Consider the following 14843-nt stretch of genomic DNA (forward strand, 5'->3'; position numbering starts at 1 on the left):
ATAATATTGCCACATTGGACACACAATTGAAATGTGATCATTTCTTGCAGCGCCACTAGTATTCTTGGGCAACCTGGTTGGAAAACAATAGGGGGTGTGTAGAAATCACTGGTGACTAGAGAAGCGATTTGGCCTTTCAATCAGAATTTTTGGATTTGAGTGAAAATGAATCGAAGCATATTGTCACCTGTACTAGTGTCACAGGAATGTTTGAATGGCAATGCGTGCGACGTATGTACATACTGTATGTGAGGGGTGCAGTGTCGTGTGAAACAAACTTTTTATAGTGACACCTGGAAATGTTTGCATGTGTATGGGAATATTTAGCCAACTAATGACCATTACATTTAACTGTTAAGCAATCTTTCAATCAAGCCCATCTAGTCAGTGTATCAATGCATTTTTTGTTACTTCGCTGTTGGCATCTGACGCCATCCTAGCACGAAGGGAGTTTGCAAACTTGGGCGCTGCCGCAAAGACACAGCCTCCCAGGTTTGCATAGCGCCAGCTAGGTGGTACGACAGAACACGGATGGATATAAAACTTTTTCAAAATTAAGCACCCTGGTTCCATTGGCCAATGTATGGCGAAGGGAAGTTATTTTGAACTAATAAAGAAAACCTTTTCGTAGGTTGATACGGCTGTGTTAGCATCCAATATGTTTTCTAAGACGTGAGGCTTGGTCAAGCACTTTGGCCAACCTATGGTGATGACAAATCGCTGTATTAAGTGCACTCCTTTTACCGTTACCCGTCATCATCAAATTTGATTTTTCATTTCTTGGACAATAATGTGTTTTTTGACAAAATTGCAAGGGAACCCATTTGAGTTGATTCAAAATTCGCTGGTTGCCGCTAAACAAATAGCAAACACGGATTTTGGGTGTGAGTCCATGCTCTAAGGATCACTGTTGTACATTATGTGTCCTGACAGTAACTGATATCGTGACTGTCTCTTGTTTGCATCTGCGTTGATATGACTGTATGCATGTAAACCACACATCTTCCCTCGTGTCTCACTGTTTTTTTACCTGCCCCCGTCCCCCCACCCCCACTCACTCCCTAAAGGTCCAGTGGTCCCACCTTGCTGCTCTAAAGAGCAGTAACAGCGCTGCCCCCTCTCCTCCTCCTCCGACCGTGGTCGCTCGCTCCCAGTCCTTCAGTGAGCCCGGTGCTGTTACTACTAGCTTTGCACAACTCCACCTGCGTTCCCAGGATCCCCACTATCATCACCCATTGCCTGCACGCACTGACCCCCAGCCCCAACCTCCCCTTCACCATCCTCAGGTCCAGCCCGGTGACGAAGTGCCACCCAAGGTAAGGAGTCATAAAGAGCCGCATGCCTCCCCTTTCAGTGTCTTCATTAATTTCTTGTCACATTTGTCACTCGACTGACTAATGGTGCTCTACCACAACCTGTCTGTCTGTCTGACAATAAAAAGATCTGGATTAAGTGTTTGCTTCTTACTCGTGGGTGACAGTTTAACAGGTGTAAAGCGAACATTGTGTACATCTTCTCCAGGTACCTGTGAGAACGACGTCCCGTTCACCGGTCCTCTCACGCCGGGAGTCTCCGCTGCCATTGCAGCCTGGTGGCCAAAGGAACGCGGCTGGGTAAGTAGAGAAGCCTTAGATAAATTGTGACACTTAAAAATGGTCTTGTATGTTTTATTGAAATACTTTTCTGTTGTACAGTAATGTGGAGCAGCGCCCCCTGTGGGACCGCGTCGAGAAGCTGCAGCCTCGGCCTGGGAGCGGGAGTTCGTCTGGCTCCTCCAACTCCAGCTCCCAGGCCAGTCCTGGAGACCGCTTCAGGCCACGCTGTGAGCCCCTGTCCCTCTGCCAACTTTGCCAAAATTAAAACCCAAAAATGTCTAATCCAGTTTGTTTTGACCTTCCAAGCATCCTCCAAATCTGAAGGATCGCCTCTCCAGCGCCCTGAGAATGTTCCCAAAAAAACTGATGAAAAGAATTTTGCCAGGCCTACTCGACCTGCTGTAAGTATTTCCTACTTGTTAATGGGCCAACAAATCTTTTTTTTTTTAAATGTGAGACAACTCTCAAATGTTTTTTCCATACACCCACCTGGCATACCTCGTGGTTGTCAGCCTGTTCAGGGAGACAGTATCATCTCAATGCTATTCATTGCAGAATAAAATAAATATGAAATCATGGAGCCTTTGATTCCTTTGGATGATTAATGCAATCAAATTATTATCACCTGCAATGTAAAATTATGCACCTTCATGCCCTTCCTCACTTTGTTGCCTTGTGCAGTGGCAGAAACCGCCGCCACTGTTTTTTAAGACAGCCACATTTGAATGTACACTCACTCTTCTTGTCTTGTCACTTTGTCTCCTGTCTTACCTGTTTTTTGGTTATTACTACTCCTTAGGACTTGACAGCCCTTGCTAAGGAACTTCGTGCAGTGGACGATGTACGGCCTCCCCACAAGGTGACTGACTACTCGTCCTCAAGTGAAGAGTCCGGCACCACTGATGAGGACGACGATGAGGAAGTAGACCAGGAGGCGGGTGAAGAGTCTACCTCGGGGGCAGAGGACTCCCGTTCTGGGTTAGTGGAAGACATCCACTGTCATCATCATTTGTAGAAAGTGGATTAAAAAAAAAAAGTTCTTTAAATGGTTCTGGTTGTGCATGTCAGATCTTCTCACGGCTTCCACAGGAGGCTGAGCAATGGTGAGACCGGATCTGCCAAAACTATGCTGGTTGAAGACTCTGAGAGCAATCAGGCCACCACACCCTCGAAGGATGGCACATTGGTCATCAGACAGGTAGGAGGAGGAGCTGCGAACCTCATTTTGGAACATTGTCAAACCAAAGAACACATGGGCAGTGTGTCTTTGTCCAGGGTTTTCATCCAATCATTCACCGCCGTCCTCCATTTTTGTATGAAGTAAAGATTAGTGTATCATCATAGACCTACGCCAATATATTGTTTGTTGGAAGAAGAGGATCTTAAAAACACTCGACTGCAGAATGTGTCATCTTTCCTCCTGTTCACTGGAGCCAAAAGTCTGCCTGTTCTTGCTTGCAGAGCACCGCTGACATTAAGCGGTTGGTCAGTCTCTCCTCCTCTTCCCCCGCCGGTTCCTCTCACGGCCAACACCAACCATCCATCCACAGCCTACAAGAGAAAAATGGCTTCACTGGTTTCATTCACCACTTACCAGACCTTATCCAACAGAGCCATCACTCCCCTTCCTCTTCCACATCAATGCTTTCCTCCTCCTCCTCATCATCATCATCATCATCACCACTTAGTCTGGCCATGTCCCCACTGAATCCCCTGGACAAGCTTGTTGCCATCGAGGTATGTTGCCCTCACTTGGCTGAGGCCAGCGCCTGCTGAAATGGACTCCAGGGAGTTCAGGCTCGGGCACGGGCAGCTAATCTGGGTCAACTGCCAGTTGAATGTTTATTTTCAATTAGTTTCCAACACCAACATTGGCTATGGATTTAAACTAGCAGCATTATACTTTTTGTTGCCAGGTTATATTGAACTACAGTGGAACCTTTAACTTCTTCTTAAACTACAAACTGAGGTGTTGACTATGTTACCACGCCACTTCCTTAGTCAAACACAATCCATGTCAACCGCCACATAATTTTTGCTGTCGGAAATAATTTTAATGGAAATAGTCCCTTGATAAACGTTTATTACTAGGATGGGAAGTCTTTTCTTTCACTCCTTTTGTAGTGTATTCAATTCAAGATAGGTTGAATATGATTCGCAAATCATTGTATGCCAGTTTAATTTCTGTTTAACGCAACGTCACAACTTCATTGGTAGTGGGTTTGTGAATTAAAAAAAAAGTAGCTACTGTCAGCAGTGCCATTTTTGACAATGCGTGATCATGCATGGTCGACAAAAGTATTGGAATCTGAATTTCGGTCTGCTTACAATTCCACTTTCAAGTTTTTTTAAACAGCCCTTATTGAGGCTGTTCCTCCTATGGGATTAATGATGGAAAAAAGCTTCTGCAAGGTCTATACACCGGAAAATACTAAAGTTAAAAAAAACAAACAAACTAGATGTTTGAGTGATTTTAAAAGCCTTTTTAAATCTAATTCCCACTTTTACAACATCAGGTGCATCTCACTTTAAGGGTTCCACTGTATTTGCAAATGTTTATTTAATGGTTAAAAACAAAACGTAAGTAAATCTCTGAGCCTGTACAAAACCTATAGTACCATTCTGGTTGTTGGGTCTGGCAAGTCTGCGTTCTCTGGCTCCATCCTGCTTCCTTTTACTCTGGCTCTCTTCCTCCTTGTGGCCTAGCTGACACCTCCTAACATGGCTGCCTCCTGGTGGTAGAATGCGGTCATAGCATGGAGGGAACCCAACTGGAACTTCTTGGTTTGAACTAACAAGCGAGTGTCTCTGATTTGCGTTGTGCTCGTAGGTGCTTGTTTTTTTTTTTTTTTTAAATCATCACTACTGCCTCAAACAAAATGCATCTTGGTGGTGTATTTAGGATCCTCTTCTGCCTGCATTATACCGCAGCATTAACATACACTGCTACCCAGAGGTCGGCATGCCATCAGTACTAACGGAAGGTCTGTTAATTCATTGCTGACGGATGCCCGTTTTGCAAATGAATGACGTGGAACTTATAAAAAGTGACTGCCTAAGCATAGATCGAAGTGTGTTTTCATCCATCACTGGCATCGTCACTACTACCTATGGACCTTCTCACTGACGCACCCCCGTTTCGATGACGACTCACGGAAACACGTACCACTTGTCTAACGTTTTTGTTCACGAGGGTGAATATACACCGGAGTTGCTTTGAGCGGACTGCATTGTCTATGGGCTCATCTCACTACTCTAATTGCAGCTTCCTATGTTCTCGCTCCTTGCTCCTCCATTTAAATGCTAGAATCTCCCATCAGAAATTCCAGCGAGGAGGTAGAAATATTTTGGGTAATGGGACGTGGCTCCTCAACGTCTCGTTTGATGGAGACGTCTGCTAAAGATGGCATCTTGTTATTGACGTGTCTCACCAACATACCGTCTGCATGTCACAATTACTACTTGAACCACAAATGTCCACCTGATGCTTTATTTCAAGCGAGATTAAATTCCAATATCAATATTGTTACGCTTCACAATTTTGCAGATGTGCTGCCGCTTGTATTACCTTTGATTGGTTATCATGACGACACACTTTACAAATTTTAACCATGACGACACACTGTACAATTTTTTTTGTCTGTTTTGTTCATGTGTCTTTATTTGCATATATACCTTTATGGTTGTTTTACTGTTAAATTTTGGTGAAATTATTTATTTTTGAGAATATTTTGTAACTTCCAGCTTGGATTCCACAATTACTTCCCATTTGGAACGCGTATGTTGGATGGCTGGAAAGAGATTAGGGAACGTTATGTCGTGATATTATTTCCACTTTATCTACTACTGGGTTACAAGGCGCACATGTTATAGTTTATTTATTGAATGTCTGGTTGTAAATATTGATTGTAAGTGCTATGGAATGTCTTAGTTTTGCTTTTCTTTGTACATGGCATGGCCCTTTACAGGCATAGATACACTGCTTGTGCTGCGAATGCGCGTCACGAAGTAGTAGCAGAAGATCTGTTGGTTATGGCGGCAATGAACTGTAATTTTAACAGTGACGAACTGTTATCTAGTGATGACGGAAGTGCTGTTAAAATAAGGCATAGAAAAAAAAGTAGTATGTTTCCGGTAACCCGACCGACCGAGAATTTCTACGTCGAAAAAAAACTTTACGGTTGGCATTTTTTTCAAACAACCCTCTACATTTTTGTGTAGAGGGTTTACATCGGTGCAAACTCTCGCGATATTCACGTTGAGCGGGTGCGTCGTTTGCCCTGTCGTCTGTCAACAACATTGAAACATGGCGGCGGCCGCGATCTCCGACGACAGTTTAAACCGCGTTTTCTGTGTTACAGTTGCAAGCTCGCACCGTAATGTTAAGAAAATAGCATCCATTGATGTATCGAAAAAAATTCAGCAAACTATTTGATGAACACCACGGGCCGAGTAAAAACCGAGGGCGGAGGAGGACAGCGGCGGAGGCGGGGGCGTGCCCCGGCCCCCCGAGTCTGGAGCGGGGAGAAAACTAAATAGGTGGCGGCGCCGGCCGCGGGTTCAATGTCTTCTTGTTTTATGTTTTATGGTTATTTTGTTTAAATTTTTGATGGAGAAAAAAAAACTGTCCGACCTACCGACCCTATGCTGAAATTTCATTTTACCAGAAACACATCTTTTTTGTTTGGCCTAACATTGACGGACGGACGAACTGACTGATGATTAGTTTGTTTCGGCTTGAAATAACGAGGAATGGACCAGCAAAATTTCCTGACGCGCCCACCTCTGCGGCTAGCATTTCTTCCTTTCCACTTCTCTTTCTTTTACTCTCGAAACTAACTTCAAGACTGCATAATCCCCCCCCCCCCACCAGCTTCATGTTTTATCAAGCTTGTGTGTCTTAAAGTTTTGTGCGTGCGTGCGTGTGTGTGTGTGTGTAGATACACACACACACACACGCACACTAATGTATAGGCACGCATACACAGTGGAGCCTTGATTTAACGGACCTGGAACAAATTGACCCAATGGACCGAAAATAGTGTCCACAATACTAGAATGGCATTCTGCTGAGACTATCACCTTATCCTCTGTGGGAATGTTTGTTTGCTTCAGTGACCTAAAGAGCTATGCTGTCTGGAATCGATTTCTCCTGGTCGGCCAGCCCCACCCCCCCCCCCCCCGCAGTTGGACAGGTGGACAGGTAGAAACCAGATGAAGAATAGTGTCCTGGTCCTCCAGGTTGGGGGTTAGCTATAACCCATTCCTGTAAAAATAAATACATAAATAGATAGATGCCGAACAAACAAAACAAGCTTTGTGATGGAAGGAGCCATGTACAAGAACAATGTTTTCTATTGGGAAAACAGCTCAAGTTGCAAAAGTGATGAAGGGAGACAAGGTTGACCTTTTCAGAATTAGCGAGTGCAGATGGACTGGGTATGGTAAAACAAAGTTAAGTGCCGGTTAGACTGTCATATTTTCGGGCAGGGAAGATGCAGTGGAGACCAGTAAATGAGAGAATCATTACTGAAAGATTTTATTCCAAAATCATTGAATTAACAATTATTCATGTCTATGCACCAACAGCGGATGGTACTGATGAAGCAAAAGACAGTTCTGATGAACCGCTGTAGTAGAGAAGGTGAACAAACACAACATGGTTTTGATAACCGGTGACGTGAATCCGAAATTAGGAGCATCAAATAAATCGCCAGGAAAGTGTTGGGAAGAATTTTGATTGATCCAATTAAGAAACACATCAATGAAAGGATCAAATGGAAAAGTAGCATGGAGGCATTATGTGTCAGTCGGCACGGAGATTAGATAGATAGCTAGGTAGGAACACTCGAAGTACCCTGTCGTCCAGTAGCTCTCAAAATCCGAATCGGCCGCAATGTATCACAGTGCCAGCAAACAACGCTGTGGCGCCATCAACAGAGAGAGATTGTTTATGCGTTTTCCAGCTTGTGCCGCTCTATTGTCATAAACAGACTTTTGAGTAGACTCGAGCAGGCTAAAAAGTGCGTCCATGTGGCGACCATGTTGGCAGAGGTGACTTACCCATCAAAAGCAATGCATGTACTTAAGTGGCAGCCAAGTTTGCGGGGACGACTGTTTCATCAAAGATAATGGAAGGTTTTATATTTGCTTTGTTCAAAAAGGACTGTGTCATGTGTCACGTTTACGTCTCTCGAACATGCTATTTTTTGGACAGTACACAGTTGTTTTGTGTGTGTGTGTGTGTGTGTGTGTGTGTGTGTGAGTGTTTTTAGAGCCCTTATCAATGGCATCTAATCATAACGGAGGTGAAAAAAGAACAGTGTTTTTAGAGCCCTTATCTATGGCATCTGCGTGTGAGTGTTTTTAGAGCCCTTATCTATGGCATCTAATCATAACGGAGGTGAAAAAAGAACATTGTGGCTCATAAACATGACCAGAGCTACAATACACCATCATACTCCTCCGAAGCACCAACAAGGAAAGTTTGGATAAACTTGAAACCTTAAAAAACAGTTGCAAGCTTTTTTTTTTTTTTTTTTTTTTACAAAAAAACACAAGGTTGCAAGCTTTTTTTTTTTTTTTTTTTTTTTTTACAAAAAAACACAAAGGTACCAAAACAGTAATTTTGTACACTAAAAAAGTACTTCGATATTACGGACAATCAGCTGTAACGGACATCATCATCCCCCCCCCAATTAGTCTATTAAATCGATGTTCCACTGTGGCTGCAACAAAGTAAGGAAGGTTATCCTGTCGGTCTGGTAACTTGTTGTTTCTGCTGTCTTGGACAGAGCCAGTCCGAGAGTAATTCCATGTCCAAACATAAGTCGTCGTCCTCCTTCACTCCCTTCATCGATCCTCGCTTGCTCCAGATTTCCCCATCAAGCGGAAGCTCACTCAACAACATGGGTAGGTCAAAGGTCTGCCGTTTCGTATGCGAGGCAGCCATCAAGTGCAGGCTACGCTCTTCCGTGATTCTGCTATTGAGTAGTTTGAACAGAAAGACGTGTGCCATCTTGCCTGCAGCTGGATTTGGGCAGGACGTACGTCTAGCGGACCCACTGAGGTCTGACCCGTCTCGCAAAGGCTCGGTGGTCAATGTCAACCCTGTCAACACACGCCCGCCAAGTGACACACCAGAGATCCGCAAATATAAAAAGCGCTTCAACTCGGAGATCCTGTGCGCAGCCCTTTGGGGTAAGCGTACGCGCCGCAGTGTCAACCCTCCTTCTCAGGCGAGGGTCACTAAGCCTCACTTGCCACTGCAGGGGTCAATCTGCTGGTGGGGACCGAGAGCGGTCTGATGCTGTTGGACCGCAGCGGTCAGGGTAAGGTCTACCCGCTGATCAACCGGCGACGTATCCAACAGATGGATGTCCTTGAGGGTCTCAACGTTCTGGTTACCATTTCAGGTACTGCCATTGAACTACCGTACATTATTAATTGACAGAAAATGAACTTGAGAAATATGTCTTTTTCTCTCAGGCAAAAAGAACAAGCTGCGAGTGTATTACCTGTCCTGGCTGCGGAACAAGATTCTGCATAATGACCCAGAGGTGGAGAAGAAGCAAGGTTGGGTTAATGTGGGTGACCTGGAAGGCTGTGTCCACTACAAAGTCGGTACGTGGGACTTGTCGGCAATAAAACGCATTGGCTTCTTGTTGTAATCCATGACTGTGTGTTCCAGTGAAATACGAGAGGATTAAATTCTTGGTGCTGGCCTTAAAGAACTCGGTGGAGGTTTACGCTTGGGCGCCGAAACCGTACCACAAGTTCATGGCCTTCAAGGTGAGCATGCTGAGCCGGTTAGATGTTTGCTTTTTTTTTTCTCCTGGATTCGATGCCCCCGTAATAACTTCACCCTCGCTCGCTTTCAGTCATTTGGTGACTTGGTGCACAAGCCTCTGCTGGTGGACCTGACCGTAGAGGAAGGTCAGAGGTTAAAGGTCATCTATGGCTCCTGCTCAGGCTTCCATGCTGTGGATGTGGACTCGGGCGCAGTCTACGACATCTACCTACCCACTCACGTATAGTGTTCATTTCATCAGCCTTTTTGAAATTTACTCTGTTTTACTTTTAGTTTCAATCACGTTTGTTTTTCGCACAAATTCAACTTGACATCCAATTACTGTATATCAGTAAGTTGATACATGCTACAAGCTAGTAAGTCAGCCAGCATTAGTTTGTGGTCAATTTAACATTGTTGTTGGAGCAGTATGGCCGTTGGTTTAATGTTAGATGATCAACAACCACTACCAAACTTTTTATGACCTTACCGCAATATGTGTGGTGAACTGCCACATGTCTCTTTTAAGTCATTTTTTCCCCCCAGCTACTTTGTTCCCACATTCCTGCTCTTCGACTAAAATCATTGCAATATGCAAAGCATGGCCATTAATACTTCACTTCTAGTTTCAGTCCCAGTTATGGTATATGAAATGGAGGGAGAGTTTAGTCTCGTCTCGTCTAGTTTTTGTCCGGTGAAAAATGTGTGTTGATGAAGTATTTATGTTTGGTTTTCATTCACGCAATTAACACGACTCACGTAAATGCCCTGCTCAACATCCCCAACGTTGTTTGACTTGCCCTCCCGAACTGGTCCCTCATGCCTTCAGATCCAGACCAGCATTCAGTGCCACGCCATTATCATCCTGCCCAACACCGATGGAATAGAGCTGCTCGTCTGCTACGAGGACGAGGGCGTCTACGTTAACACGTACGGGCGCATCACCAAGGACGTGGTGCTGCAGTGGGGGGAAATGCCGACTTCAGTGGGTAAGCGGGTTCAACTATCTGAGGCTGGATTTACACTGCATATTAAAGTGACATAGTTTCAATTGTTTGGCACAATTCTGATGTGCGTCATAGCAACGTCGAGAATAGAACCAGAATTCCTTGGATCAGAATCAGGCATCTAAGTGTGTATAAAAATCCAGCCCATTCGGTTATCTGCGAGTGTCGGTGCAGCATAAATATACAGATCGGATAAACCCCATTGATGCACATACAGATACAGTGCCGTGAAAAAGTATTTGCCCCTTCTCTGATACTTTTTCGGCACTACCGCACTGGTCACAGACTACATTTTGGCGTGTGACGGCCCATCGACAACAACTTTTCCATGCGTGACGTCCCGCAGGTGTTTATTCGGTTTGTTCATTCTGTTTCATTTTTGTGAATAAAAGGCTCCATGTAAACCTGGCTCTTGAAATGCACAGATCAGTGACACACATACCCGCGTCTGCCGAAACAACAATGCTGTAATTTTCGCCTTCAGCAAAAGCAAAGACAAAATATGGACTAAATATTGAGGCGTGGTGATAATTCATAGGATAAAACAGTTTTGGGTGCAACCAGTGGAGTAATGCCCATCTTATCCTCATTTACATCAACGGTGTCGAAAAGACAACCCAGGCCAACTAAGCATTGTGCATTGTTCATTATTTGTATTCTTCATTATAGTAGACTCGTGTGATGTGCCGAGACTTGCGGAACTATGGACCTCTGCACACGCCATTGTTTCGTGCCCCGTGTATCTAAACGCATATTGAATGTTGTCCCTTGAAATGGACACAAGCATCTTATCAGAATGGGGCTCTTGGACGTTCTTGGCGTTAATCGAGCGCAGGAGACGTGAGTGAGACGTAGTCGTGTTCATGCTGCCCGTGTCTGCCTTTTGTGCAGCCTACATTAGGTCGAACCAGATCATGGGCTGGGGTGAAAAGGCCATCGAGATCCGCTCAGTGGAAACCGGCCACCTGGATGGCGTCTTTATGCACAAGCGAGCCCAGAGACTCAAGTTCCTCTGTGAGAGGAATGACAAGGTGCGTCCCGTGTCAATTGGAATTCCGCCGTGCCTCGGCAGAGGAATCCATATTGCGGCCTTTGTCCCGCAGGTCTTCTTTGCTTCCGTGCGGGCTGGAGGTGCCAGCCAGGTGTACTTCATGACCTTGGGACGCACTTCCCTCATGAGCTGGTAGTCGACATGCCAGGACAGCGACGCGGCGACCAACAAATGACTACTGTGACGATGAAGATGCTTGTGCTCTCATACACGTCTTGTCGTCATGAATAGCCAGCGGTGAGCGGGGTGTTACGTTTTTTTTTTTTTTTGGGCCAAGTGTGGGTGGCGGTGTGTGTGCGTGCTAGTTAAACGATATTCCGACCGAATTTCCCTTGAGTCTCCTACCCTCAACTTTAATGGAATCCATCTTTCTGTACCTTGCATCCTGTGTGTGTGCGCAAGGTCAGTGCAGGACAACACTGAGCATGTCCACGACTGGGGAGCAACCGTACGCACACACGCGCACACACGCCACTGGTTTGTTGCCGATTTAGTTCATGTGACACAAGCTCCTCCTCCCTCCTCCTTCTCCTCCTCCCACTCAGTGGCTCACCAAACACTCGTATGCCTTCTTGAATATACTTTGAAGGACCTTGGTGATAGTGACAGGGTACAGGATTATCAGCTCCGAGAGTTTCCAAGCATGCCCCCAAGCAAATTGCATTGGTCCAAAGTTGCTCAGTCAGCCCAATAGTTCAGTCTTCTCACACACTCACACACTGTCTAGTTTTATTTGATTGCCGCACGTGAATAGAGGGAGATAAGATCCATCATCATCGCAAGGAAGGAGACCCACGTTTCTATGAACCAATACGTGGGTTGTTCGGGACGAGGCGTAAACTGTGAATTAGATTGACAGAGTCAGCCGTTGATTTACAAGTGACCGCAATAGAACAAAGCTTGTGTGCGTGAGATCTGACAGGATGTGAGTGCCACTGTAGCTCATATGATTTCCGGTTGCCTTAAGTAACGTCTCTACTCAAAAACAACTGCTGAAAATCCTTTGCCGGTTCTATGAAGCAAAACAAAACAAAAGTTGAAGGAAGGCTTTAGTCAGAACCAGTGACCGGAGACATCATGGACCTTGTTTGAATATTTTTGAGCGTAGTCTTTTTTCTTTATTTCCCCACTCCCATGTTATAAAATATGACACCGCTGCTGTCATTTATCACTTCACGTCACATTTTGCAGCTGTTGATGTACAAAAAAGATCAACATCCAGTTCCATCTCGCCCACCTAAACTTCAGCCCATCTGTGAAAATAGGAGGCCAGAATTGCAGCAGTGTCGCAAAGAAATGTTACAAAGATGGCACAAAAGTGGCATATTTTTTAACCTGGGCTTACTTTTTAGTCTTTATCATGAGATCCTTTCAGATAACTATGCGACTGCTGTGTTTTTTTTTAATAGTAATGCACACATTATGTGGAAAATGTTTACAGAAGTCATTGTTTTGTCAAACCAATGTGGATCAATATTAATATTTATGGATAATTTGCTGGCAGTTGTACTGTTTTTTGTATTTTGTATTCCTTTTTGTACTATCATTTAGAATTTCATGTACAGGATAAATGAAACTGCTCACATGATGAATGACAAATTCAGACTTCACTGATTCTTCCGCATCCTGCTCAGTGTCCCTCTGGGCAGTGTGGATTAATCCCCCCTCCCCCCACTTCTTTCATTTGCCTCTATAATTTATGTCCTTTGTCTGTACTATGGGAATCACTGTTACTTCCCGAAGGTCCTTTCCATTGAATAAACTGAAATTTACATTGATTGAATGTTGTCCCTTGAAATGGACACAAGCATCTTATCAGAATGGGGCTCTTGGACGTTCTTGGCGTTAATCGAGCGCAGGAGACGTGAGTGAGACGTAGTCGTGTTCATGCTGCCCGTGTCTGCCTTTTGTGCAGCCTACATTAGGTCGAACCAGATCATGGGCTGGGGTGAAAAGGCCATCGAGATCCGCTCAGTGGAAACCGGCCACCTGGATGGCGTCTTTATGCACAAGCGAGCCCAGAGACTCAAGTTCCTCTGTGAGAGGAATGACAAGGTGCGTCCCGTGTCAATTGGAATTCCGCCGTGCCTCGGCAGAGGAATCCATATTGCGGCCTTTGTCCCGCAGGTCTTCTTTGCTTCCGTGCGGGCTGGAGGTGCCAGCCAGGTGTACTTCATGACCTTGGGACGCACTTCCCTCATGAGCTGGTAGTCGACATGCCAGGACAGCGACGCGGCGACCAACAAATGACTACTGTGACGATGAAGATGCTTGTGCTCTCATACACGTCTTGTCGTCATGAATAGCCAGCGGTGAGCGGGGTGTTACGTTTTTTTTTTTTTTTGGGCCAAGTGTGGGTGGCGGTGTGTGTGCGTGCTAGTTAAACGATATTCCGACCGAATTTCCCTTGAGTCTCCTACCCTCAACTTTAATGGAATCCATCTTTCTGTACCTTGCATCCTGTGTGTGTGCGCAAGGTCAGTGCAGGACAACACTGAGCATGTCCACGACTGGGGAGCAACCGTACGCACACACGCGCACACACGCCACTGGTTTGTTGCCGATTTAGTTCATGTGACACAAGCTCCTCCTCCCTCCTCCTTCTCCTCCTCCCACTCAGTGGCTCACCAAACACTCGTATGCCTTCTTGAATATACTTTGAAGGACCTTGGTGATAGTGACAGGGTACAGGATTATCAGCTCCGAGAGTTTCCAAGCATGCCCCCAAGCAAATTGCATTGGTCCAAAGTTGCTCAGTCAGCCCAATAGTTCAGTCTTCTCACACACTCACACACTGTCTAGTTTTATTTGATTGCCGCACGTGAATAGAGGGAGATAAGATCCATCATCATCGCAAGGAAGGAGACCCACGTTTCTATGAACCAATACGTGGGTTGTTCGGGACGAGGCGTAAACTGTGAATTCGATTGACAGAGTCAGCCGTTGATTTACAAATGACCGCAATAGAACAAAGCTTGTGTGCGTGAGATCTGACAGGATGTGAGTGCCACTGTAGCTCATATGATTTCCGGTTGCCTTAAGTAACGTCTCTACTCAAAAACAACTGCTGAAAATCCTTTGCCGGTTCTATGAAGCAAAACAAAACAAAAGTTGAAGGAAGGCTTTAGTCAGAACCAGTGACCGGAGACATCATGGACCTTGTTTGAATATTTTTGAGCGTAGTCTTTTTTCTTTATTTCCCCACTCCCATGTTATAAAATATGACACCGCTGCTGTCATTTATCACTTCACGTCACATTTTGCAGCTGTTGATGTACAAAAAAGATCAACATCCAGTTCCATCTCGCCCACCTAAACTTCAGCCCATCTGTGAAAATAGGAGGCCAGAATTGCAGCAGTGTCGCAAAGAAATGTTACAAAGATGGCACAAAAGTGGCATA

At 45.1% G+C, this 14843-nt stretch overlaps 2 protein-coding genes across 10 annotated transcripts in view; both read left to right on the forward strand.

The window, feature by feature from the left end:
• Nucleotides 1–13220, forward strand: part of LOC109520886 (mitogen-activated protein kinase kinase kinase kinase 4-like) — a 37317-nt gene extending 24097 nt beyond the window's left edge. For 2 of the 9 annotated variants that reach the window (XM_019878434.1, XM_019878440.1), the window contains 16 exons: nucleotides 1068–1316; nucleotides 1522–1613; nucleotides 1695–1822; nucleotides 1902–1996; nucleotides 2395–2573; nucleotides 2664–2793; nucleotides 3057–3332; nucleotides 8390–8507; nucleotides 8625–8795; nucleotides 8867–9010; nucleotides 9084–9218; nucleotides 9286–9386; nucleotides 9476–9625; nucleotides 10214–10373; nucleotides 11283–11422; nucleotides 11495–13220. In XM_019878434.1, the coding sequence (XP_019733993.1) occupies nucleotides 1068–1316; nucleotides 1522–1613; nucleotides 1695–1822; nucleotides 1902–1996; nucleotides 2395–2573; nucleotides 2664–2793; nucleotides 3057–3332; nucleotides 8390–8507; nucleotides 8625–8795; nucleotides 8867–9010; nucleotides 9084–9218; nucleotides 9286–9386; nucleotides 9476–9625; nucleotides 10214–10373; nucleotides 11283–11422; nucleotides 11495–11578 (2352 nt within the window). In that variant the 3' untranslated portion in view covers nucleotides 11579–13220. Of the gene's footprint in view, nucleotides 1–1067; nucleotides 1317–1521; nucleotides 1614–1694; nucleotides 1823–1901; nucleotides 1997–2394; nucleotides 2574–2663; nucleotides 2794–3056; nucleotides 3333–8389; nucleotides 8508–8624; nucleotides 8796–8866; nucleotides 9011–9083; nucleotides 9219–9285; nucleotides 9387–9475; nucleotides 9626–10213; nucleotides 10374–11282 lie in introns of all 9 variants that reach the window. The other 7 variants (XM_019878435.1, XM_019878439.1, XM_019878432.1 and 4 more) reach the window with 5 other exon arrangements.
• A 51-nt stretch (nucleotides 13221–13271) lies between these two features.
• On the forward strand, nucleotides 13272–14831 carry LOC109520888 (mitogen-activated protein kinase kinase kinase kinase 4-like). The gene is made up of 2 exons (XM_019878445.1): nucleotides 13272–13497; nucleotides 13570–14831. Exons 1-2 carry the CDS (start codon nucleotides 13330–13332, stop codon nucleotides 13651–13653), a joined length of 252 nt encoding a protein of 83 aa, XP_019734004.1. The 5' UTR covers nucleotides 13272–13329; the 3' UTR covers nucleotides 13654–14831.
• Nucleotides 14832–14843: the final 12 nt, after the last annotated feature.

This window comes from Hippocampus comes, unplaced genomic scaffold (genome assembly GCF_001891065.2).
Source record: "Hippocampus comes isolate QL1 unplaced genomic scaffold, H_comes_QL1_v1.1 scaffold345, whole genome shotgun sequence".
NCBI lineage: Eukaryota > Metazoa > Chordata > Actinopteri > Syngnathiformes > Syngnathidae > Hippocampus > Hippocampus comes.

Coding starts and splice junctions, on each gene's coding strand:
- LOC109520888 (XM_019878445.1), top strand. CDS start 13,330: ATGCTGCCCGTGTCTGCCTTTTGTGCAGCCTACATTAGGTCGAACCAG. Junction 13,498..13,569: donor TCTGTGAGAGGAATGACAAG/GTGCGTCCCGTG, acceptor TTTGTCCCGCAG/GTCTTCTTTGCTTCCGTGCG.